The sequence below is a fragment of the Scyliorhinus torazame genome, chromosome 5, assembly GCF_047496885.1.
Source record: "Scyliorhinus torazame isolate Kashiwa2021f chromosome 5, sScyTor2.1, whole genome shotgun sequence".
NCBI classification, from domain to species: Eukaryota; Metazoa; Chordata; class Chondrichthyes; order Carcharhiniformes; family Scyliorhinidae; genus Scyliorhinus; species Scyliorhinus torazame.
The window spans coordinates 285,886,632-285,910,691 of record NC_092711.1 but is presented as its reverse complement, the minus strand read 5'-3'; the positions used below and the strand labels follow the sequence as shown (position 1 = coordinate 285,910,691).

General features: G+C 43.9%; 1 protein-coding gene across 8 annotated transcripts in view; it reads right to left on the bottom strand.

Annotated features, from left to right (window-relative positions):
* Positions 1–17,087: 17,087 nt before the first annotated feature.
* Positions 17,088–24,060, bottom strand: part of LOC140421175 (ubiquitin carboxyl-terminal hydrolase 12-A-like) — a 62,169-nt gene continuing 55,196 nt past the window's right edge. For 5 of the 8 annotated variants that reach the window (XM_072505661.1, XM_072505666.1, XM_072505665.1 and 2 more), the window contains one exon: positions 18,346–23,795. In XM_072505661.1, coding sequence (XP_072361762.1) covers positions 23,694–23,795 — 102 coding nt within the window. In that variant the 3' untranslated portion in view covers positions 18,346–23,693. Of the gene's footprint in view, positions 17,455–17,568; positions 17,661–18,345; positions 23,796–24,060 lie in introns of those variants that run through there. The other 3 variants (XM_072505662.1, XM_072505664.1, XM_072505663.1) reach the window with 2 other exon arrangements.

Below are 24,060 nucleotides of genomic sequence, written 5' to 3'. Positions count from 1 at the left end.
ACAGGTGGGAGTGATGCCTACTATGGTGGATAAGCCAGTGGAAAATCAGACAACTGAAGTGTTGAAGGACGAATATCCTGGGATTTTTTCAGATTGTGTAGTAACAAGGTCGCAAAGTCACAGGTTAAGACAAGAGGATAGGGAAACCTCAAGTAGTGATAAAACCAGCACCCTTAATACCTATTCCAGCATTTGAGGAGCCTTTTACAAGGGTCCTAATTGATTGGGTAGGACCGCATCCTAAAACAAAAAGTGCAAATCAATATCTTTTGACTATAATGGATGTGTCTTCCAGGTTTCCAGAGGCCATTCCAGTACGTAATATTACAGCTAAAAATATTGTGGAGGAGTTACTTAAATTCTTTACTAGATATGGACTACCCATAGAAATATAATTGGATCAAGGATCAAATTTTACCTCAAGGTTATTCAAAGAAGTTATGGATAGCTTAGGAATAAAACAATTTAAATCAACTGCGAACCATCCAGAATCGCAGGGAGTGTTAGAAAGGTGGCATCAGACATTAAAGACAATGTTGAGGGCTTATTGTCATGATTATCCAGAGGATTGGGATAAAGGAATTCCATTCGTACTGTTTGCAATTAGGGATGCACCTAATAAGTCAACCAAATTTAGTCCTTTTGAACTAATTTTTGGTCATGAGGTAAGAGGACCACTTAAATTGATTAAGGAAAAATTGGTGAGTGAGAAATCAGAAATTACATTATTGGATTACTTGTCAAATTTTAGGAAACAATTAAATAGAGCAGGTGAATTGGCTGGACAACATTTTAAAATTGCACAAAATGTGATGAAACGGGTAGCGGACAAGAAATCCAAAGTTCGTAGTTTTGCCAGTGGAGATAAAGTTTTAGTATTGTTACCAGTGGTAGGTGAGCCTTTAAAAGCAAGGTTTTGTGGCCCTTATCAGATTGAAAGGAAATTAAGTGAGGTGAATTATGTGGTAAAAACGCTAGATAGAAGGAAACCCACCGAGTGTGTCATGTGAATATGCTTAAAAGGTACTTTGAAAGGGAAGGCGAGAAAAAGGAGGAGGTTTTAATGATTCTAACTCAAAGTGATGAACCAAATCCAGATGACTGTGAATTTGACATACCTCAAATTAAATTGGAAAACGAGGATGTTCTTAAAAATTGGGATAAATTGTTGAGTTATCTTCCAGAGGAAAAACGGACTGACCTGAAAGAGTTATTGATATCACCTGGGCATATTTGTGGAGATAAATTGGGAAGTATTAAAATGGCTATACATGATGTATATGTGGGAAATGCTGCCCCAATCAAACAACATCCATATAGACTTAACCCTTTAAAATTGGCACAGGTTAACAAAGAGATTGAGAGTATGCTTAAAAATGGCATAATTGAAGTGGGTTGCAGCTAATGGAGCTCACCCATAGTGATGGTACCAAAACCACACAGTACCCAACGGTTGTGTGTGGACTATAGAAAGGTTAATGCAGTTACAAGAACAGACTCTTATCCTATCCCACGTTTGGAGGAGTGCATTGAGAAAGTGGGACAATCAGCTTTTATTTCCAAACTGGATTTACTTAAAGGTTACTGGCAGGTACCTTTATCCAAAAGGGCGAAGAGATTTCAGCTTTTGTGACTCCAGATGGTATATACCAATTCAAAGTTATGCCATTTGGCATGAAAAAACCCCCAGCTACATTTCAACGGTTAACTAAAAAGTTGTTTCAGGATTACCCAATTGTGTGGTGTATATCGACGATCTGGTCATTTTCAGCCAGACATTGGCAGAACATTTGAAACATCTGATGGAGTTATTCGATCGACTTCAAGAGGTGGGTTTGGTGATAAACCTAGCCAAAAGTGAATTTGGAAAAGCCCAAGTCACTTTCCTTGAGGAGTTTCCAATACCCTCGAGACAAAGGGAAATAATGCGTTTTCTTGGCATGAGTGGATGTGATCGAACATTTGTGCAAAGGTTTTGTAGCGTGGTTGCTCCACTGATGGACTTGCTGAAGCAATGTCAAAAGTTTCAGTGTATAGCGGACTTTCAACAGACATTTGACGGCCTGAAAGCTGTGATAACCAATGCTCCTGTGTTGGAGAATTGCAAGGGACTCTGTGATCAGATTGAACTAAAGTATCTGACTTTAAAGAGAAATGCCGAGGCATAGAGAAATGGACGGATCGTGCAGAGACCTTCTTGTTCAAAGAGACTGTTAATTGAGAAGTATTTCAGTTGGAGGAAGAAGAACAAACAAAAACAAAATGGACTGTATTATTATACCTGTTTGCGTGTGTTGTTTTTTGAAACGACAAAGTATATTTACTGTGTGCATTTCTTAAAGGATAGTGAAAAGGTGAAAAATGAAACCATCTTGAAGTTGATGGTTTATTTTTTTTTCTTGGGGGGAGGTGTCATGTGAGAGTACCTTTAAGAAATCGGTATTTATAAATGGGTATGTATATAAATATCTGTGGTGAGAGTACCTTTGAGAAATGGGTGTTTACTACTGCAGTGATGTCAGAGAGTGGGTGGAGCTGGGCTGTCTGTCAGCTTTTAATTTCGTTTTTGAGCAGTCTGCAGGGTGCGTTTTAGTTTCGTTTTCAGTGTTGGAGCTGAAACAGACCAAGCAGGTGTACTACTGTTCTCTCTGCCTCAAAAGGCTATCTCTTGATCATTTGGTGAATTCAGTATTATAAATGTTTTCAGTAGTGACTTTAACCTGATGTGCTTCTGGTAAAGATTTTGTTTTTAAGTCGTATGGATGTTAAAAAGGAAAGCTTAAAGATTTACTTAGTGTTGTAGTCTTTGTGGGTTGTATTTGAATTAATGGTTGCTAAGATGTTCACTGTATGTTTTAAAAAGGTTAACTTGAGTTCATAGAATAAACAATGCTGAACCACACCCGTAGAGTGGGCCATGTGCTCCCCATACCACAATCTAGTAAAAGTTGTGGGTCAGGTGAATTCCATGATACACTTTGGGGTTCTCTAGACTCTGGCCCATAACAAGATGGAAATAGGAACTGTCAGGGATAGGCACAATTGAGATGTGGAGCTTGTTCAAGGAGCAAATACTGCATGTCCTTGATATGTATGTCCCTGTCAGGCAGGGAGCAAATGGTCGAGTGAGGGAACCATGGTTGACAAAAAAGGTTTAATGTCTTATCAAGAGGAAGAACGGGGCTTATGTAAGGATGAGAAAACAAGGTTCAGTTAGGGCACTTGAAGGATACAAGATAGCTAGGAATGAGCTCAAGAAAGGGCTTAGGAGAGCTAGGAGGGGGCATGAGAAGGCTTTAGCGGGTAGGATCAAGGAAAACCCCAAGGCTTTTTACACTTATGTGAGGAATAAAAGAATGACCAAGGTGAAGTTAGGGCCGGTCAAGGATAGTAATGGGAACGTGTGCATGGAGTCTGAAGATATAGGAGAGGCTCTAAATGAATACTTTTCTTCAGTGTTCACAAAGGAGAGAGGCCATGTTGTTGAGGAGGATAGTGCAATACAGGCTGGTAGGCTGGAGGAGGTAGATATTCAGAAGGAAAATGTGTTAGAAATTTTGAGAAGCCTGAGGATAGATAAGTCCCCTGGGCCTGATGGGATATATCCTAGGATTCTTTGGGAGGTGAGGGATGAGATTGCAGAGCCTTTGGCCTGGATCTTTATGTCTTCACTGTCTACAGGAATAGTGCCAGAAGACTGGAGAGAGGCGAATGTTGTCCCCTTGTTCAAGAAAGGGAATAGGTATAAGCCTGGGAATTATAGGCAGGTTAGTCTCACATTGGTCATAGGTAAATTATTGGAAAGGGTCCTGAGGGATAGGATTTATGATCATTTGGAAAGATACAGCTTAATCCAGGATAGTCAGCACAGATTTGTGAGGGGTAAGTCTTGCCTCACAAGTTTGATTGTATTCTTTGAGGAGGGAACTAAGTACATAGATGAAGGTAGAGCAGTTGATGTCGTATACATGGATTTTAGTAAGGCGTTTGATAAGGTGCCCCATGGTCGGCTCATGCAGAAAGTAAGGAGGCATGACATAGAGAGAAATTTGGCCGATTGGATCAGTAACTGGCTATCACATAGAAGACAGAGGGTGGTGGTAGATGGTAAATTTTCATCCTGGAGCCCAGTCACCAGCGGTGTACCATAGGGATCAGTGCTGGGTCCTCTGCTATTTGTGATTTTTATCAATGACTTGGATGATGGAGTTGAAGGTTGGTTTAGTAAATTTGCTGTTGACACAAAGATTGGTGGAGTAATGGATAATGTGGAGGGCTGTTGTAGGCTGCAAAGAGACATTGATAGGATGCAGAACTGGGCTGAAAAGTGGCAGATGGAGTTTAACCCTGATAAGTGTGAGGTGATTCATTTTGGTAGGACAAATTTGAATGCGGATTACAGGGTTAACGGCAGAGTTCTGAAGAATGTGGAGGAGCAGAGAGATCTCAGAGTTCATGTCCATAGATCTCTGAAAGTTGCCACCCAAGTGGGTAGAGCCATGAAGAAAGCCTATAGTGTGTTAGCATTTATTAACAGGGGCATTGAGTTTAAAAGCCGTGAGGTTATGCTGAAACTGTACAAGACCTTGGTTGGACCACATTTGGAGTATTGTGTGCAGTTCTGGTCACCTCATTATAGGAAGGATGTGGAAGCATTGGAAAGGGTGCAAAGGAGATTTACCAGGATGATGCCTGGATTGGAGGGTCCTATGAGGAAAGGTTGAGAGAGCTAGGGCTTTTCTCATTGGAGCGAAGGAGGATGAAAGGTGACTTAATTGATGTGTATAAGGTGATGAGAGGGATAGATAGAGTGGACGTTCAGCGACTTTTTCCTTGGGTGGATGTAGCTGTTACAAGGGGGCATAACTATAAAGTTCATGGTGGAAGATATAGGAGGGATGTCAGAGGTATGTTCTTTACTCAGAGAGTGGTTGGGGCGTGGAACGCACTCCCAGCTATGGTAATGGAGTCGGACACTTTAGGAACTTTCAAGCGGTTATTAGATAGCATATGGAGTGCACTAGAATGATTGGGAGTAGGTTGATTTGATCTTAGTTTCAGATTAGTTCGGCACAACATTGTGGGCCGAAGGGCCTGTACTGTGCTGTACAGTTCTATGTTCTATGAAAGTATAGGTGCTGAAAGTATAGTGCTTTCTTGGTCGTAGCGTTGAGGTGGGTGGACCAGGTTAGAATGTTGGTGATGTACACACCGAGGAATTTGAAGTGGTCAACCATCTCCACCTTAGCCCCATTTATGCAGACAGTGGTGTGTACGATACTTTGCTTCGTGAAGTCAATGACCAGCTCTTTAGTTTTACTGACATTGAGGGAGAGATTATTGTCGTTACACCACTCCACTCGGTTCTCTGTCTCCATCCTGTATTCTGACTCATTGTTGTTCGAGATCCGACCCACTATGGTTGTGTCGTCAGCAGATTTGTAGATGGAGGTGGAGCCAAATGTTGCCACACATTCGTATATGTATAGGGAGTATAGTAGGGGGCTAAGTACACAGCCTTGTGGGGCCCCAGTATTGAGGACTATCATGGAGGAGGGTGTTGTTGTTTACTCTTACTGATTGTGGTCTATGAGTCAGAAAGTCGAGGATCCAGTTGCAGAGTGAGGAGCCAAGTCTTAGGTTTTGGAGCTTTGACATGAGCTTGGCTGGGATTATGGTGCTGAAGATTGGGGTGTAGTCCATGAATAGGAGTCTGACATAGTTCTTATTGTCGACATGCTCCAGGGATGAGTGTGGGGTCAGGCTGATAGCGTCTGCTGTGGACCAGTTGTGGCGGTATGCGATTTGAAGTGGATCTGGGCATTCTGGGAATATGGAGTTGATGTGCCTCATGACCAACCTCTTGAAGCAATTCATTATGATCAACGTCAAGGCAACCGGATGACAGTCATTGAGGTGCGTTGCCTGGTTCTTCTTTGGTACCGGTATGATGTTGGTCTTCTTGAAGTAGGTGGGTCCTCGGAAAGGAGAAGGAGAGGTTGAAGATGTCCACAAGCACATCTGATAGCTGGTTCATGCACAATCTGCTCTGGTGCTCCAAATCTTGTGACTATTTTGTCTAGTTTTTCAGTGATCTGCTCAGTTGTCGTTGACTTCATTATCGTAACTTCTGGCCATTGAGTGTGCATCCACAATCACTAAGAACATGTAACCCTCCAGTGGACCAGTATAATCGATGAGTATTCTCTGCCACGGCTGAGTCAGCCATTCCCATGGATGTAATGGTTATAATGTTGGAGTGTTCCTTAGTTTTCACAAGATTGGCATTGCCCAACTTTCTCTTCAGTTTGAGCATCTGATCCTGGCTGGCAAAAATAGCTGGGTGCCAATTGCTTCATCCTCACCACACCGGATGTCCGATCAGTTGGTCAAGGATTCTACTATGCAAGCATGGAGGAATAATCTCATGGATTCCCCACAGTAGAACTCCGTTCTGCACGGTCAGCTCAAGTCTTCATGTGAAGTAGGGCTTGAGGACTGCATTTTTCATATGAATGTCTGACAGCGTTGCTTTTTAGACCAAGTCCATTACCTTCCCCATCACTAGATCAGTTCTTGTATATGTTTAAACTTGAGATAAAGTCATAGGTACATGATCCACGAGCAAAAAACACAAAATGTTGACAAACTTTTCTTTTTGGTCATGCTTGACTTGTAGCATCAGTATTTGCATGCTGCTCAGACTTGCAATACTAGATATCTTAAGTGTGAGCAGACTATATTGATGTTCAAAGTTTCTTTTTCTAGCTGAGCACAATTCATTTCTGGGCTAGTAAAAGTGCATGGAGCAAATTCTATACTCGTTCCTCTCTTGAAGGCATAATCAGCAAGACAACTGCATCAACCCCATAGGGTGTGGCATCGCAAGCTAATTGTAACTTCATTTTTGGATTCTAATAAACCAACAGCTCTGATGTCAGTAAAGCTTCTTCACTTCATTGTTTGTATTTTCACATTCTTCAGACCAATGCCAGGCCCGTTTGACAGAGAGCAATGTCTGTAAAGGCTTCAATCATGATGCTGAATTCGGCACAAATTTACCATAATAATTGATCAATCCTAAAAACGACATCAATTTTGTCACATTTTGAGGGTATAATGCTTCTAACACTGCGAACATTTTCTTCAGTTCTTTGTGTAAACATTTTTTGTCGATGTAATGACCAAGGTAATTTATGGATGACTTGAAAAAGTCGCAGTTTTCTTTCTTAACTCTCAGGTTGCGGCTCTGTAACCACTTCAGGTTAGTTTCCAAATTCTCCAAATGTTCCTTTTCACTCAAACCAGTGATGAGTATGTCATCAAAATAACATTGCACTCCATTCAACCCACTTAGAATTTGATCCATGGATTTTTGAAAAAGAGCAGGCGCAGATGTTATTCCAAAAGGAAGTCTTTTGTGCATTACGATCGTGAGTAGTGGCTGCGCAGATATGCTTGTGAAAGATCAATTTTACTGAATTTCTGTCCTCCAGAAAGTCCAGCAAACAAGTCTCCAATCAGCGGCAGTCTACACACAATCTACACACAAAACTGGGTTAATAGTAGTTTTAAAACCTCGACAAACTTTCACTGAGCCATTTTGTTTTAACACAGGAAGGATTGGTGGTGCCCAATCACTTGTAGCCACAAGTTCAATGACTCCTGTCCTTACTAATCTTTCTCGTTCTTCTTCAATTTTAGGTTTCATGGTGTATGGTACGGTTCTAGCTTTGAGACATTTGGGTGTGCTTGATTTTTAGGTGTAGCTCAACTCCAGTCACAGAGCCTAATGTCTTTGAACATCTTCTCATACTTCTATAGAGGTTGTTGCAAGTTATACCAAGAAGAGTAAACAAATTTCTAATACCATATCGGAATACTGTACATGCTACTATGCAAAGTTCACCAGCAATGCTGCTGCTTAAGAGGAAAGTACAAACACAGTTTCATTTAACTCCACCTAATACTTCAGAGACTGTCAAACAATAACAAGCACAAATTGCTAGGAGGGCGAAAATCACTAAAAAGTTGCAGGGAGAGAGAGTGCTAGCTAAGGATTATGCCACTGACGAGAAATGGATATCCACCATGATCCTTGCAAAGCCAAGTCCATTATCATATATGGATGATGAAAGAATTTGTCAATGTCATGCTGATCAACTACTTGATGCATGAAGTGAGTTTGCAGAAACTTCTCGTGGTTCTACCTTTAGAAGATCTAAATGCCAGAGACAATGATGAGTTCAGATTCTGTGTCTGAGGACTTTTCAATGCATCTAGTGACAGATATTGACATAGCTACTCAAGAAGTACCATCTACAGAAAGGAATGAGGACACTTCTGCGTTCGCAAATAGCCGAGTTCACGAACGCCGAATTATACCAAAAAAGAATAGACATCCACCATAGAGACTATATTATGCATTTCTAGACTGACATATATACAATTCAACATCAAGAATCTGTCGTATAAATATTAATTGTTGTCATTGCACTAATGAAATAAGGAGGGGTACTCTGTTTCTGGGAATACATCCTCGCTGATTCTGCATCTCGTGATGTGTAGTAAAGTCAGCAGAGTGTTTGTGTGGGTTGGGCAGATTACCACTTTGTTTATATGAGCAACACACTTAATAAACATTTCATTGTGTTTTATAAGAATCCAGAGCGTAGACACCTCCATACCTTTCCTCTTTGCACCACGAAGAAATATAACACTGCCGCTGCAGGGTTTTTTGCAATAGTGTGCCTTGTCTCCTGTGGCAATATGCTTGAATGTGTCCTCTTCAGTTGCAACGGAAGCGCAAACTCCAGAACATGGCATGGCTCCTGGGGATGGTCTGTTCCCCAGAGCTTAAGCTAGAATTGGAGCTTTAAAAGTTTAATGGACCAGTTATTGTTTGATAGGTTGCTCAGAACATACATAAGTATATATACACATACATAAAGGGGATACAGGTGGCACTGTGGAGTTTCAAGAGATGTTAAATTGACTGATGAAAAAGGGGGCTTGCTCGAAGAACTTACATGTTTTTAAAGAGAGGTGCCATTTCCTATTAGGGAGAGAATGTAAGGGCGGATTTGAAAGAAATTGAGGACTAATCGTGTGAAGTTATTGTAGAAAATAAAAATATACATTTCATAGAATCATAGCATTTACAGTGCTGAAGGAGGCCATTCGGCCCATCGAGTCTGCACCGGCCCTTGGAAAGGGCACCCTACTTAAGCCCACACCTCCACCCTATACCTGTAACCCAGTACCCCACCTAACCTTTTTGGGACACTAAGGGCAATTTAGCATGGCCAATCCACCTAACCTGCACATCTTTGGACTGTGGGAGGAAACCAGAGCACCCGAAGGAAACCCACGCAGACACGGGGAGAACATGTATACTCCACACAGTCATCTGTTATGGAACTTTATGTCAAACTTAAATATTTTTTTCTTTACCTCTTTCTTAATAAATTCCCCCTCTTAATGTTCCCCAGTGCTTAAGTTAGAATTGGAGCTTTAATTGTTTGTTTGATAGACTGCACACATATATAAAGGGGATACAGGTGGTATTGTGGAGTTGGTGGTGAAGTGATAGTAGATCACAGAATTGGAGTTGAAGAAGACTCACTTTCTTGTCTTAATACAGAGATACCACTGAAGGTTGTCATGGTCCACCCGCAACGATAGTAGTCCACTTCGAATTCAGGTTTTCACCCCAACTCCTTCCCGCTTTTTGGGTTGAGAACAGTGTCGGTCGATCCTGCCATAGACCTCACAGCCGCACTGCCCCATACTTGGTTAACCTCCCCTTCAGCCAAGTTTGAAGCTCAGTGGCGGCTATTTTGGTGCACTCCGTCGCCTCAGCTAACTCGATTGATTTTTTTCAATATGATTGCGGTCTCCACCAGAAACTTTTTCTGGTGTGATGAATGTAAGAAATTAGCATATATATTGTATTTATGTATTTGGTGCAGCAATGTTTTAAAGTCCCTGGGTTAGCGTGTATATCTACCTGCTACAGTAATTTTAAAAAATCCTGGTTTAAAAGAAAGACAGACTTTGTGGCTGCAGTCGGTGCGATTAAAGTGTTGTTATTGTGAGATCATCCTCCTTTCAAGCCATGCTTATGTTTAGAAGAAGCGGAGTGGGATTTTGTTATGATTTTTGATTAGTAGATAATTAGAGACATTGAAGTTAATTTGGTTATGGGATTTGAGTGTGAGTAAAGATGATGCAGTAATGGGAGGAACCAGGTCTGTAGCCATCAGATTTGAGTTAGTAGCTGGAAGATGTCAGCTGAATAGCGCCAGAAGGTTGTCAGAGATTCAGCATTAATCTGGAGGTATCTGTCTCTCTCTCTCTTCAAGCAGTCTCTCCAAAGATCGCTCTGTCTAGAGAAGGCAAGTAACCCTGTGTTTGCTAACTTTATTTAAAAGTGACATCTGATGGGTTTTGCTCGATTGGAGATAGAGAAGGTATCAGTTAAAGTGGGCATTGGGACTTCTAGTTGCGGCTATGCGGAGCTAAGTCGCACGTTCGGCAGCTCCCGCTAAAAACGGACTTTTGGGCTCTTTTTGGGGCCTGTAACGGCGCTTGTTTGACGTTTCCCGGTGTGGGAAGGGGACAGCAACATTCCCCCGATAGTGTATGGATTGGACCAGGAGTGGGGCGATTAAAAAAGTGGCATTGAAGCAAAGAAAGGTGCGAGGGAGGAGGACCAAGATGGTGGCCGGTGGAGACCAGGCAGTGTGGAGGCAGTGGACGCAAGAGCAGCAGGAGCTTCTCCGGCGCTGTTTTAAGGAACTGAACGCAGAGTTGCTGGAGCCGATGAAGGCATCAATCGATAAGCTGCTGGAGACCCAGATGGCCCAAAGGGCGGCGATCCGGGAGGTCCAGCAGAAGGTCTCGGAGAATGAGGATGAGATCCTGGGCCTGGCGGTGAAGGTGGAGGCGCACGAGGCGCTCCACAAGAAATGGCAGGCGAGGTTCGAGGAGATGGAGAACCAGTCGAGGCGGAAAAACCTGCGGATCCTGGGTCTCCCGGAGGGATCGGACGTGGGGGCATACGTGGTCACCATGTTGAACTTGCTGATGGGAGCGGGGGCCTTTCAGGGGCCCTTGGAGCTGGAGAGAGCCCACCGAGTGCTGGCGAGGAGGCCCAAGCCCAGCGAGCCTCCGCGGGCGGTGCTGATACTGTTCCACCGGATTGCTGATCGAGAGTGTGTGTTAAGGTGGGCCAATAAGGAGCGGAGCAACAGGTGGGTGAACGCGGAGGTCAGGATCTCCCAGGATTGGAGCGTGGAGGTGGCGAAGAAGAGGGCTGGTTATAACCGGGCGAAGGCAGTGCTGCACAGGAAGGGGGTAAAGTTCGGTGTGCTGCAGCCGGCGCGTCTGTGGCTCACCTATAAGGATCGACACCATTATTTCGAGTCCCCGGAGGAGGCGTGGGCCTTTGTTCAGGCCGAAAAACTGGACTCGGACTAAGGGTCGGGGACGATGGGTCGCGGTGGAGGGATGGTTGGGATATGTTTCGAGGGGGGGTTCGTTGTTTTTTGGGGGTTGATTGGGCATTGTTTTGATTAGGTCCACCGGGTGGGCTCGTGGGAGGGCTTAGGTAAACTGCTTGGGGGGTTGATGGTTGGTAGGGGAGATGGGGCCCCGCCCGGGGGGCAGGGGGGGGGGAGGAGGAAAGAGGCCTGAGTTGGAGGTAGTGGGACAGGGCCTGGAAAGAGAGCTGCGCCAGGGGAGTGGGTGGTGTTGATGGAGCGGCGGGAGTGGCCGGTGTCAGCAGGAGTCAGCTGACTTACGGGAGTGCAATGGGGGGAACAATGCAGCTAGGAGGGTACCTAGCTGGGGGGGGGGGGGGGGGCGGGGAGACCGGGTTGCTGCTGGAATGGCCAAGGGGGAGCTGGAGTTGGTAGAGGAGGTCGGGGCAGGGGTCTGCCGCTGTGGGGAACGGGTCGTGTAGGGGGCGCGGGCACGTGGCTGGCCTAGGAAGGGCTATGGCTAATCGGTGGGGGAGGGGGGTGAGTAGCCCCCTGATCCGGCTGATAACCTGGAATGTAAGGGGACTGAATGGGCCGGTCAAGCGGGCCCGGGTGTTCGCGCATCTGAAGGGGCTGAAGGCGGATGTGGCCATGCTTCAGGAGATGCACCTGAGGGTGGCGGATCAGGTAAGGTTGAGAAAGGGGTGGGTAGGGCAGGTGTTTCATTCGGTTTTGGATGCAATAAATCGGGGTTGGCGATTTTGGTGGGGAAGAGTATCGTTTGTGGCGTCGAGCATTGTGGCAGACAATGGCAGTAGGTATGTGATGGTAAGTGGCAAGCTGCAGGGGGAGTGGGTGGTGTTGGTCAATGTATATGCCCCGAATTGGGACGATGCGGGGTTCATGTGGCGTATGCTGGGACGGATTCCGTACCTGGAGACAGGGGGCCTGATAATGGGGGGGGATTTCAACACGGTGCTGGACCCGGTGTTGGATCGCTCTAGGTCTAGGACGGGCAGGAGGCCAGCAGCGGCCAAGGTGCTGAGGGGGTTCATGGACCAGATGGGAGGGGTGGATCCATGGAGGTTTGCGAGGCCGGGGGCCAGGGAATTTTCATTCTTCTCCCATGTCCACAAGGCCTACTCCCGGATTGATTTTTTTGTCATGAGCAGGGCGCTGATTCCAAGGGTGGAGGATACAGAGTACTCGGCGATAGCCATTTCTGATCATGCCCCGCACTGGGTGGACCTCGAGTTGGGGGAGGAGAGGGACCAGCGCCCGTTGTGGCGCCCAGAGCTGGGGTTGCTGGTGGACGAGGAGGTGAGCGGGCGAGACCGGGAGTGTATAAGAGGGGTACCTGGAGGCTAATGACAATGGGGAGGTGCAAGTAGGGGTGATCTGGGAGGCGCTGAAGGCAGTGGTCAGAGAAGAGCTGATCTCCATTAGGGCACACAAGGAGAGGGGGAGATGAGAGGGTGGATAGGAGGCAGACGGAGGCCCCGGAGGAGAGATTGCTTAGGGAGCGGCGTAGCCTCCAGACTGAGTTCAATTTGTTGACCACCAGGGAGACGGAGGCGCAGTGGAGGAAGGCGCAGGGGGCGGTATATGAATACGGAGAAAAGGCGAGCCGGATGCTGGCGCACCAGCTTCGGAAGCGAGAGGCAGCTAGGGAGATCGGGGGAGATAGGGATGATGGGGGGAGCACGGTGCGAAGTGCGGTGGGTATCAATGGGGTCTTCAGGGACTTATACGAGAAACTGTACCGGTCTGAGCCCCCACTGGAAGAGGGATAGATGGGTCGCTTCCTGGACTGGCTGAGGTTTCCGAGGGTGGAGGAGGGACAGGTGGCGGGGTTGAGGGAGTTGGTCAAAGTGATAGGGAACATGCAGGCGGGGAAGGCACCAAGGTCGGATAGGTTCCCGGTTGAATTTTACAAGAAGCATGCAGACCTGCTGGGCCCGCTGTTGGTAAGGACCTTCAACGAGGCAAGAGAAGGGGGGGCTCTGCCCTTGACGATGTCTAGAGCACTGATTTCCCTGATCCTGAAGCGGGACAAGGATCACCTACAGTGTGGGTCATATAGGCCGATCTCACTCCTAAATGTAGATGCAAAGTTGCTGGCAAAAATTTTGGCCATGAGGATAGAGGACTGTGTGCCGCTAGTCATACACGAGGATCAGACGGGGTTAGTGAAAGGGAGGCAATTGAATACTAATGTATGGAAGCTCTTGAATGTTATAATGATGCCGGCGATGGAAGGGGAGGTGGAGATAGTGGCGGCGATGGATGCGGAGGCCTTTGATAGAGTGGAGTGGGGGTACCTGTGGGAGGTGTTGAAAAGGTTTGGGTTCGTAAGGTGGGTGAGGCTGCTATATGAGGCCCCGGTGGCGAGTGTGGCCATGAACAGGAGGTCAGAGTATTTCCGGCTACACCGGGGGACGAGGCAGGAGTGTCCCCTGTCCCCCCTGCTCTTTGCGCTGGCGATTGAACCCCTGGCCATGGCGTTGAGGAACTGGAGGGGGCTGGTGCGGGGTGGGGAGGAGCATTGGGTGTCGCTCTATGCGGATGATTTGCTGCTATATGTGGCGGACCAGGTGGGGGGAATGCCGGGGTGATGAGGATCCTTAGGGAGTTTGGTGATTTCTCCGGGTACAAGCTTAATATGGGGAAGAACGAGTTGTTCGTAGTGCACCCAGGGGACCAGGAGAGGGGGATTGGTGAGCTCCCGCTAAAAAGGGCAGAGAGGAATTTCAGGTACCTGGGGGGCCCTACATCAGCTTAACTTCACGAGGCTGGTGGAACAGATGGAGGAGGAGTTTAAGAGGTGGGACGTGCTGTCACTCTCCCTGGCAGGTAGGGTGCAGTCAGTTAAAATGACTGTGCTCCTGAGGTTTTTGTTCCTGTTCCAATGCCTCCCCATCCTGATCCCTAGGGTCTTCTTCAGGCGGGTTAACAGGAGCGTTATGGGGTTTGTGTGGGCGCAAAAGGGTGAGGGTGAGAAGGGTGTTCCTGGAACGGTGCAGGGATGGGAGGGTGGTTGGCGCTGCCTAACCTCTGTGGGTATTATTGGGCCGCCAACGTGGCGATGGTGCATAAGTGGGTGATGGGGGTTGAGGTGGCATGGAAGAGGCTGGAGATGGCGTCCTGTGTGGGCACTGGTGTCGGCGCCGCTGCCGCTTCCTCCGAGGGGTACCACAAGCCCGGTGGTGACGGCTACCTTCAAAATTTGGGGACAATGGAGACGTCACAGGGGGAAGGTAGGGGCCTCAGTGTGGTCCCTGATTCGGGGGAACCACCGGTTTGCCCCGGGGAGGATGAACGGAGGGTTTCTGAGCTAGCACAGGGTAGGTATTAGAAGGATGGGGGACCTGTTTATGGACGTGAGGTTCGCGAGTCTGGGTGAGCTGGAGGAGAGGTTTGGGCTCCCCCCGGGGAACACCTTCAGATATATGCAGGTAAGGGCGTTTGTTCGGCGGCAGGTGGTGGAGTTCTCACTGTTTCCGCCACGCAGGGTCCAGGACAGGATGCTGTTGGGGGTGTGGGTTGGAGAGGGGAGGATCTCGGCAACGTATCAGGTGATGCAGGAGGAGGAGGAGGCCTCGGTGGAGGAGCTAAAGGGTAAGTGGGAGGAGGAGTTGGGTGAGGAGATTGACGAGGGGATGTGGGCGGATGCCCTGGGGAGGGTGAACTCTTCCTCCTCTTGCGCGAGGCTCAGTCTCATACAATTTAAGGGGCTGCATAAGGCTCACATGACCGGGGCAAGGATAAGCCGGTTCTTTGGGGGTGAGGACAGGTGTATTAGGTGCTCAGGGAGCCCAGCAAATCACACCCATATGTCCTGGGCATGCCCAGCGCTGGAGGAATTTTGGAAGGGTGTAGCAAGGACGGTGTCGAGAGTGGTAGGTTCCAGGGTCAAGCCGGGCTGGGGGCTCGCAATATTTGGGGTGGCAGAGGAGCCGGGAGTGCAGGAGGCGAGAGGGGGCGTTGGTTCGTTTTTCTTGAGTGGGCGTGTATTTTTGCCTTTGTGTTGATGAAGGCTGTTAATTTATTATTTATGTATATGGGGGGGGGGGGGTCTTTACTTTCTGTATTTTGTTGTTGATATTTTGTGAAAATTTGAATAAAAATTATTTTTTTTAAAAAATTATTGTGGCATTGATTAACTTGTAATTGCAAGCTATATTTCTATGATGTTAATATAGTTTAAGACTGCATTAATAAAGTTTGTTTTCATATGCCATATCCGTAATTTTGAGTGGAATTACTTCTGGAGCAAAGCATCCTTTCCTCAGTTTTACAAAGTAAAAAAAATTGGGGAGGAGGAGAGGGGGTTCGAGGTTGCATGCACTGGCAACGGTGCCGCAGCTACCATTTCCCCAAGGAGGTATTCAGGGAGTCCTGTGGTGGTTGCCACGCTGAAACTATGGAGGCAATTTCGGCAGCACTTTAGATTAAGGGCGGTGTCAAGGTTGATGCCGATCCAAGGGAATCATGGATTTGAGTCAGGGAGGATGGATGTGAGGTTTTGGGGATGGGAGGAATGAGGGATGAAGGACTTGTTTATGAAAGGGCGGTTCACAAGTTGAGGAGGAGTTGGGGGTGAAGTTTGGGTTCCCACTTGAGGAGGATTTTTGGTACATGCAGGTGTGGGACTTTGCGGAAAAGGTCTTTCTGACCTTTCTGGTAGCACCTTCTCCTCAGATGGAGGTGGTGGTATCGGTATTGGGGATGGAGTATCATCTTGGTGATTCATAGGTGGTTTTTGGAAGAAAAGGTGTCTGGAAGGGGGTCAAAGCCAAGTGGGAGGAGGAGCTGGGGATGGCGTTGGAGGGGGATTGTGGTGCAAGGTGCTACAGAGGGCAAATGCCTCAATCTGGTGTGCGAGGCTGGCGTTGATACAGCTAAAGAAAGTACACAGGGTGCACCTGATGAAGTTCAGGATGAGCCGGCTATTTGAGGGGATACTGGTAAACAATATGGGAGGGGTACAGGCGAGTTCTGTTCGGGTGGAGGTCAGCTTCTCCACCCCGTGCCTCGGCGTGGCTAGAGGATCTAATGGAGTTCCTGCATTTAGAGAAGGTGAAGTTTGCCCCGAGGGGGAAATGAGCGGTTCCATAAGACAGAGTTTGTTTATTCTGCATTTCAGGGAGCTGTTTACCATGAAGCGTTTGGGGGGGGGTGGGGAAGAGAGAGAAAGAGGGAGGTTGATTTTTTTGCGGGGGGGAGGGGGGGTGGTCCAAGGGTGGTGTTTTGTGCTGGGCTTATTTAATTTTGTATTATTTTGTAAATGTTAAAAATACTTATTAAAAATAAAGGATTAAAAGACAAGTAGAGCCAAAGCTCGCAAAAACACAGCGGCTCCTGTGCTCTCATCACGTGACCCTAAAAAAAACTTTTCAATGTTGTACCAATATGATTCTTTTCATTTATTCCCTCATGTTGATTCCACTATTAAAGAGACCTATTCAGTGATACAAAGTTCCAAATGCTTTCTTTAGATATAAATCAAGTTTGGAAGGACACAATTCTTATAATTTTACTGCTATTTTCCATAATCCAATAATGAACATTCGGCATGCCTAGAAATGTGCCCGACTCATATGCTCAGAATCAAACTGTGATTTATTTGTACATTTGCCAGCATCTTAAGGCTAAATTAATCATTTGCTGCAGGATGAGGTCATCTACTCATTGAACTGTTTGGCCATACAGTATATTTACTGCCATATAAATAAGATAACATTTACAAAATATGCCAAACTCTACAATAAATCAAGTAACAAACTGAAAGAAAATGATAGACCACACAAAATCTCTTAGAATGGGACCAGATTATTGCTCATGCTGCATGCCAACTATTCAAAGATGTTTTTTTAATTGGCTGAAGTTGAAATATATTTGATTTGAGCTGGGAAAAATATCTATAAAATTTGTTGTATTTTCTTCAAATTTCAGTTGAAGTCTGTTCAAGCTGTAAAAGAAATTCATATAATTTGCTGTTACATATATTTGTATTAAAAGCCCAGAAAGAGACGCGATAAGTCTGAGCAAGCTGAACTTTCTGGCATACAAATAAAAGACATACCTTCCTTGAAAAAAGGTCATTTCTGCTCAGTGGTGCCAAGGGTTTGATAGCTTTCTAATCTGTTCTTGAGTTTCTTTAGTCCAAACTCTTGGCTAAAGGTTGGAAGATTCAAAATGGTAAAATATACCATTAGTCAATCAAAGTAGGATTTTCCAACATTTATTTGAGCAGAATATCCATAAAACTAATTTTAGATTTATTTCTATTTGATGCTTTTCGCAGTTAAAATATACTGGTATTGATTGTTATTTCATCTCAGGACCTTGGAAGCAAAGCCTGGTATCTAGCCAGCAACCAAATAGGTAGCAATGAGCCCCTGAAGGGAATCTGTACTGGGAAAGTGATGTGCTGGTTCGCACATGATGCTATTTCAGTGACACACATGCAAATTACTACGGCTTAAAATCAGACTGTGATTCTATGTAGCATTGGGATTTCTAGAATTCCCATGAGTCATGACTAGCCAATTCATAGCATGCTGCCTGTCTGGCTATTTATATATCTCAATACAACCAGACACATATACAGGCCTTATTTGATTCAGAAAACATATACAGAAATGCCTCAGTTAGCTTTGTGAATAGTTAAGAATTAATGATCAAGCAACACCGCAAACCTACTGTGAACTGCAGCTTTTCAAGGTAGCCAGGTCTTTCAGCAGGCATATTATTGATTTATAACCTTGGAAAAAGAATGGAAACTAGGCAAACAACACACTTCCCTTCTGAGCTTTGTGTTCCCATAAATACATCGGAAAAACATTAAGAAGTATAGCACTTGTATATGCAAAGATAAACTCTTTATTTATAGATATATCTATGAATGGAATCCAAGAGCTTGGAATAGCAATATTTACATATACAGTATTAACTGTGGGAAAAGAACATAAAGAGTTCCCACTGTGGCTGCCACATCTTTCCAGTAAAGTCAAACAATAGTGATTATATCAAGAAGTTTGTAGACCGTTGATTTAAATTGCACGATTGCATTTGATAGAATGGAGTTGCACATACTAATTTACCCTGGACTCTACCAATATTAGGCTTGATATCAATGTCCTGTAAAAATGCTTGGTGTTTGTACTCAGAAAGTGAGATTGCCTATAGGACCTAATTCCATTTTCAGCTGAAAGCACTCCCACTATTTTCTGGCAAACCTAAATTACAAGTGTAATAGCCTCGTAAGGGTTTTTTAAATTTAAGATTCTTCCTTCAATTATGTATGTGGACCCGAATGTCATCAGCTGTTTCTCCAGAAGTGAAAAATAAATCTAAAAGTGTTTTTAAAAAAACCTTTGTAATTAGAACAAATAACAGATTAGATGTAGTGCCTGTCTTCTTCTAATAATAATAATGTTTCTTATTGTCACAAGTAGGCTAACATTAACACTGCAATGAAGTTACTGTGAAAATCCCCTAGTCGCCACACCTCAGCGCCTGTTCGGGTACACAGAGTGAGAATTCAGAATGTCCAATTCACCTAACAGCGCGTCTTTCGAGACTTGTGGGAGGAAACCGGAGCATTGGAGGAAATCCGTGCAGACACGAGGAGAACGTGCAGACTCCGCAGTGACCCAAGCCGGGAATCGAACCTGGGACCCTGGCGCTGTGAAACAGCAGTGCTAACCACTGTGCTATTGTGCCACATACCCATGCGAAACAGTTCCAAATATGGCCAAGTATGGTAAAATAAAAATATTTTGTATTTGCTTTAAACTAATCTCTCCCTCAATGCCAGCAAAACTAAAGAGCTGGTCTTGGCTTCAGGAAGCAAAGTATTGTACACACCCCTGTCAGCATCAACAGGGCAGAGGTGGAGATGGTTATCAGTTTCAAATTCCTAGGGCTTCACATCACCAAAAATCTGCCCTGGTCCACCCACGTCAATGCTACTACAAAGAAAGCGCCTGTACTTCCTCAGGAAACTGAGGAAATTCGGATGTCCACATTAACTCTTACCAACTTTTACCGATGCACCATAAAAAGCATCCGATCTGCAGCATCACAGCCTGGTATGGCAACTGCTCAGCCCAGGAATGCAAAAAACTTCAGAGAGTCGTGAACACCGCCCAGTTCATCACACGAACCTGCCTCCCATCCATTGACTCCATCTACACCTCCCGCTGCCTGAGGAAAGTGGGCAGCATAATCAAAGACCCCCTACCACCCGGCTCACTCTTCCAACTTCTCCCATCGGGCAGCAGATTCAGAAGTCTAAGAACGTGCACGAACAGACTCAAAATCAGCTTCTTCCCCGCTGTTACCAGACTCCTAAACGACCCTCTTACGTACTGACCACATTAACACTACAATCCTGTATGCTTCATCCGATGCCGGTGCTTATGTAGTTACATTGTGTACCTTGTGTTGCCCTATTATGTATTTTCTTTTATTTCCTTTTCTTTTCATGTACTTAATGATCTGTTGAGCTGCTCGCAGAAAAATACTTTTCACTGTATCTCGATACATGTGACAATAAACAAATCCAATTCAATCCAAATTAGTTAGTTTAGGTGTACAAAATTATAGGGTAGATAGGAAGAAGCTTTTCTCCTTAGCAGAGGGGTCAAAAACCAGGGGGCATGGATCAAAGGTAAGGAACAGGAGATTTAGAGAGGATTTGAAGAAAAACTTCACCCAGACATGTGGGGTGCCATGGTTCTGAGGTGTTTGTACTTAATTTCAACCTGATGTAACGGAACAGGCAAATGAAAGCAAAACACTAAAAGCTAGAAATCTGGAAACATGAATGGGAAAGACTGGGAATATTTAGGTCAAGCAATAATGCTGGAGAAACAAAGTCAATTGATGTTTCAGGTCTAAAAAACCCTTCCCTTACTACTATTCCCATCAAAATGAATCAACTGTACATCGACCACCAAATTGTGCGGAAATTCAAATGCTACACTAAAAGCCTTTATGGTCTTTGTTAGTCATATTGGTACTCCATTCATGCCATATAAAACACTTCACTCAGCTATATCAAAGCTAGGGGTTGCTTGATGTTGACAATGGGTATCAGAATGCGGTACCCCTAATCTCAAAAGCCCAAATAGATAAATGGGAAAGCGATTAATTTCTGACGAAATATACAACTGCACAATCAGTGAATGTTCACCGAATTTGCGAGCTATAATGCTTTCATTACAGATTTATTCTATTAAACAATCAAATTGCCCAGCCTACCCAGAAGCTCGGCCAACAAAATTGATCCTTGGATTTCATTAACAAATTGCTAAAAACAAACAAGGAAGATGTGATGATGCAGCCACCTCAAAATACAAGCAGCGCAACTCAGGTATCTTATTGCAGTGGCATGCTGGCCGCAAGCAGTTTGGAAATTGCCCCAAAAGGCATCCAAATGTGATAATACAAAAGTAAACACTGAAATGCACATGTCACTGTGAACTTTAAAGAAAGGAATGCAAAAATGTTTAGCACATTTTCTGCTAAGTTTATCTTCAAGATTACACTGGAGTTCAAAATTGGTCGACCAACTCAGTAATTTTAACGATTTGCTGCAGGAGTTTTCTAGCTCTGATTCCATTTCGAGTGATTGGAGCTGTAGCAGTCATATTTGCATTTGATGAAACATTTCAGCTTTCATGGATATTATGAAGAGTACAGTTTGTAGCATTCATACTTTGGGAGCAGCTCAAAAGTGTGACACTAGGAAAGCATTTGATTAAGATGAAAAATCAATATTTATTCATGTAGATATTAACACTTGTCTATTTTTTCAGAACCAATGGAGGAAGTGACTTATCACATCTGGTGAAAACTCAATGAGACATTTTAAGATTACTTAGGTAACAAATGATGTCCATACACTAGATACACTGTTGGAAGCGAACATATATTTTGCAGAACTGTTTATGCGATACTCTTGAAATTACTGAAGTATTTACAAAGACCCAATGCAAAAACAAGTTTTGCAGACATGCAAACAAGAGTTGTGAACATACCCATTTTCTAAACAGGATCTAGATCCAATGAGAGAAAATTACTTAAGTTAAAATTAAAATGATGGTAATAGCGATTATTACAGATCCAGCTGGATGTTAAAAGCATAAATTCCACTGTTCAGTGCCTGCTTAGATGTATTCATTAATTTTAGAATAGAAAAATAATGAAAGCTATTTTCCTCTGACAACGTATGGAACAGGAAGTGACACTAATTTAATGTCATAGCTTTTAAATAGAGCTCTGTGGCCAAGCTATCTTAATATGTGATCATTAATCCAATAAAACCTGATCAAGGACAAAAAAGGGTTTGGAAAAATATCCTAATTTCAATTCTAATCAGAGACCAATTTTTATCAAATATTTCCATATGCAGAACTGTATCACGGCAAACCCTAGCACTGCAACTTGTTTCCATTATGATGTAAGCAAGCCATAATAATCACAGTGCATTTTATTCTGCTTGGGTATAGCAGTCTTGGTCACTGAATACTCATTCTAAATCAATCTTTTTTCCCTTTGTTAGCACCATCACAGTTGTCACTTATTACAGAGAAAGACATTTCAGAAACAATTCACATCACAGTTTGATGAATGTGCACTTCACAGGGTGACATAAGAGTTTAACATTAAAATAATTTAGAACAATACCACGTATTAGAGCATCAATAGTCTGCACCACATAGTGGGCAAAATCAAAGTTTGCAACCTAATTCCCTCATGACAAGTATCTGCTGTCAGCAGTGCTAACATGGGGAAGCAGTGAAGAAAGCCAGGTCCATTGTGGGAAGGAAAACCAACAGTCTCTCTCAGAGCTGGTTCCTCACTCTTCCAAAAGCTAGTTCTCCAATTACAGTGGTAGGTACTTGAGAGTAGGTTCGGCACAGTGCAAGGCACAGAAAGGCTAAAAGAATGAAACAGATAGGAAAATACAACATACAAACTACAGGTCAAATCATTCCCCACTGCTAATTGAAGTCCACGCATTAAACCAGTCTTATTTGGGCAATTTTATACATTGTACTGCAACTCAGAACCACTACAGCAATTCCTCTGGCCCATGTATTACCTATATTCAACACAGGCAAGGTCCTCTCAATGTAAGCCTGTGTCAAAACACACCTCATCAGTTATGCCTGTTCAGAAACATGTAAATCTGTATCAAAGTGCATTTTGCAACAGGTTTTCAAACTATAATACATATCTTGCAACATTTTGTTTGTTAAAACTGTTGAACCCAATATACAAAATACATATCTCTAACAACCTGAAATCAAGTACAGAAGCTGGAGCTTGAGTTTACAGTGCTATTATTAAGACTCTGTTTGGCCCACTGGTTACCAGTTCATTTACCAGTGTGTATGAAAATGGAATGGGGGGATTTAAGCCAGTTGGAATCAAGATGGAGTAACATAAAAATTATATAAATGAACACAATGTCTTAAAATTAAAAAGAAACTTTCACAGGTTTTAAATTTTCTTCCACTCCTATGACCTTCTTTTTATGCATAATTTGTCTTCTTTGCAAAAAAGTAAAGATTCAGAAGCACCTGTTGTCAAATATAGCCCTGATCACTAGTTCTACTGCAAGCTAATATGCCTTGCTGTACTTAGCAAGTATAAGAATTTAACAGAAATCATAATTTAATCAAACCCCAATTATTTTGTTGGGAGAAAAATAAAATGTCATCCTTAAAAGAAAATTATGTCTTTAAAATATGTCAAGTGATTTAAAAAAAAAAAGTGTTTTTGCCACATTAGAATACTTCCAACTCTGAAATCAATCAACTTAATACATTAGTTAATAAAATAATTTACAGTAGTGTCAAGTACAATAAAAGAAATTGAAAAGTTATGATGTTGTTAGTGGAAATGTTAACAAAAAAAGTAGTTGGACCAAATTGCAAGTCTTTTTTCTCTTCCTCTAAATAGTGTACAATGATTTGGAAGATGGTACATAGTAACAGGAAGAACGTGGCAAGGAACACCAATATCTTGTGCCATCATGCTGTCAGCATACATTCAGACTCCCAGCCTGCATACCAAAACAAAATCTTGCTGTATATCGTCTCTTCCGCTAGATCCTGTCCCACAACCTCTGCGGGAAATGCCGCTGAGCACCAGCTTCATTTAAGATGACAAGTAATTCCTACTTCAAATTTTTTAGTCCCTTGATTGGTAGAAAAGAATATAACCTGATTCAGAGTTTTTGGAGATGTCTGATGTTAACCCATAGAATTCTTCAATAGCTTGGGCATCAATTTTCTGCAATTGGAAAGGAACATTTAGGTTTAATATTAAATATTTCAATATTAAACCATGATAACTTAGTTTGCGCCATTGGAATTTTATGTTTCAATGCTACAAAAATTAAAAAATATTATCACTTTTTTGAAAAAAATTGAAGGAGAGAAAAAAATAGCGAACGGAGTCAGGGAAGGGTGAGGAGAATCAAAATATATTCAAAAAACATTCCAATTCAAAAGGGCAGATGATATGCCAACTTAATATTAGGCACATAGCTTACTCC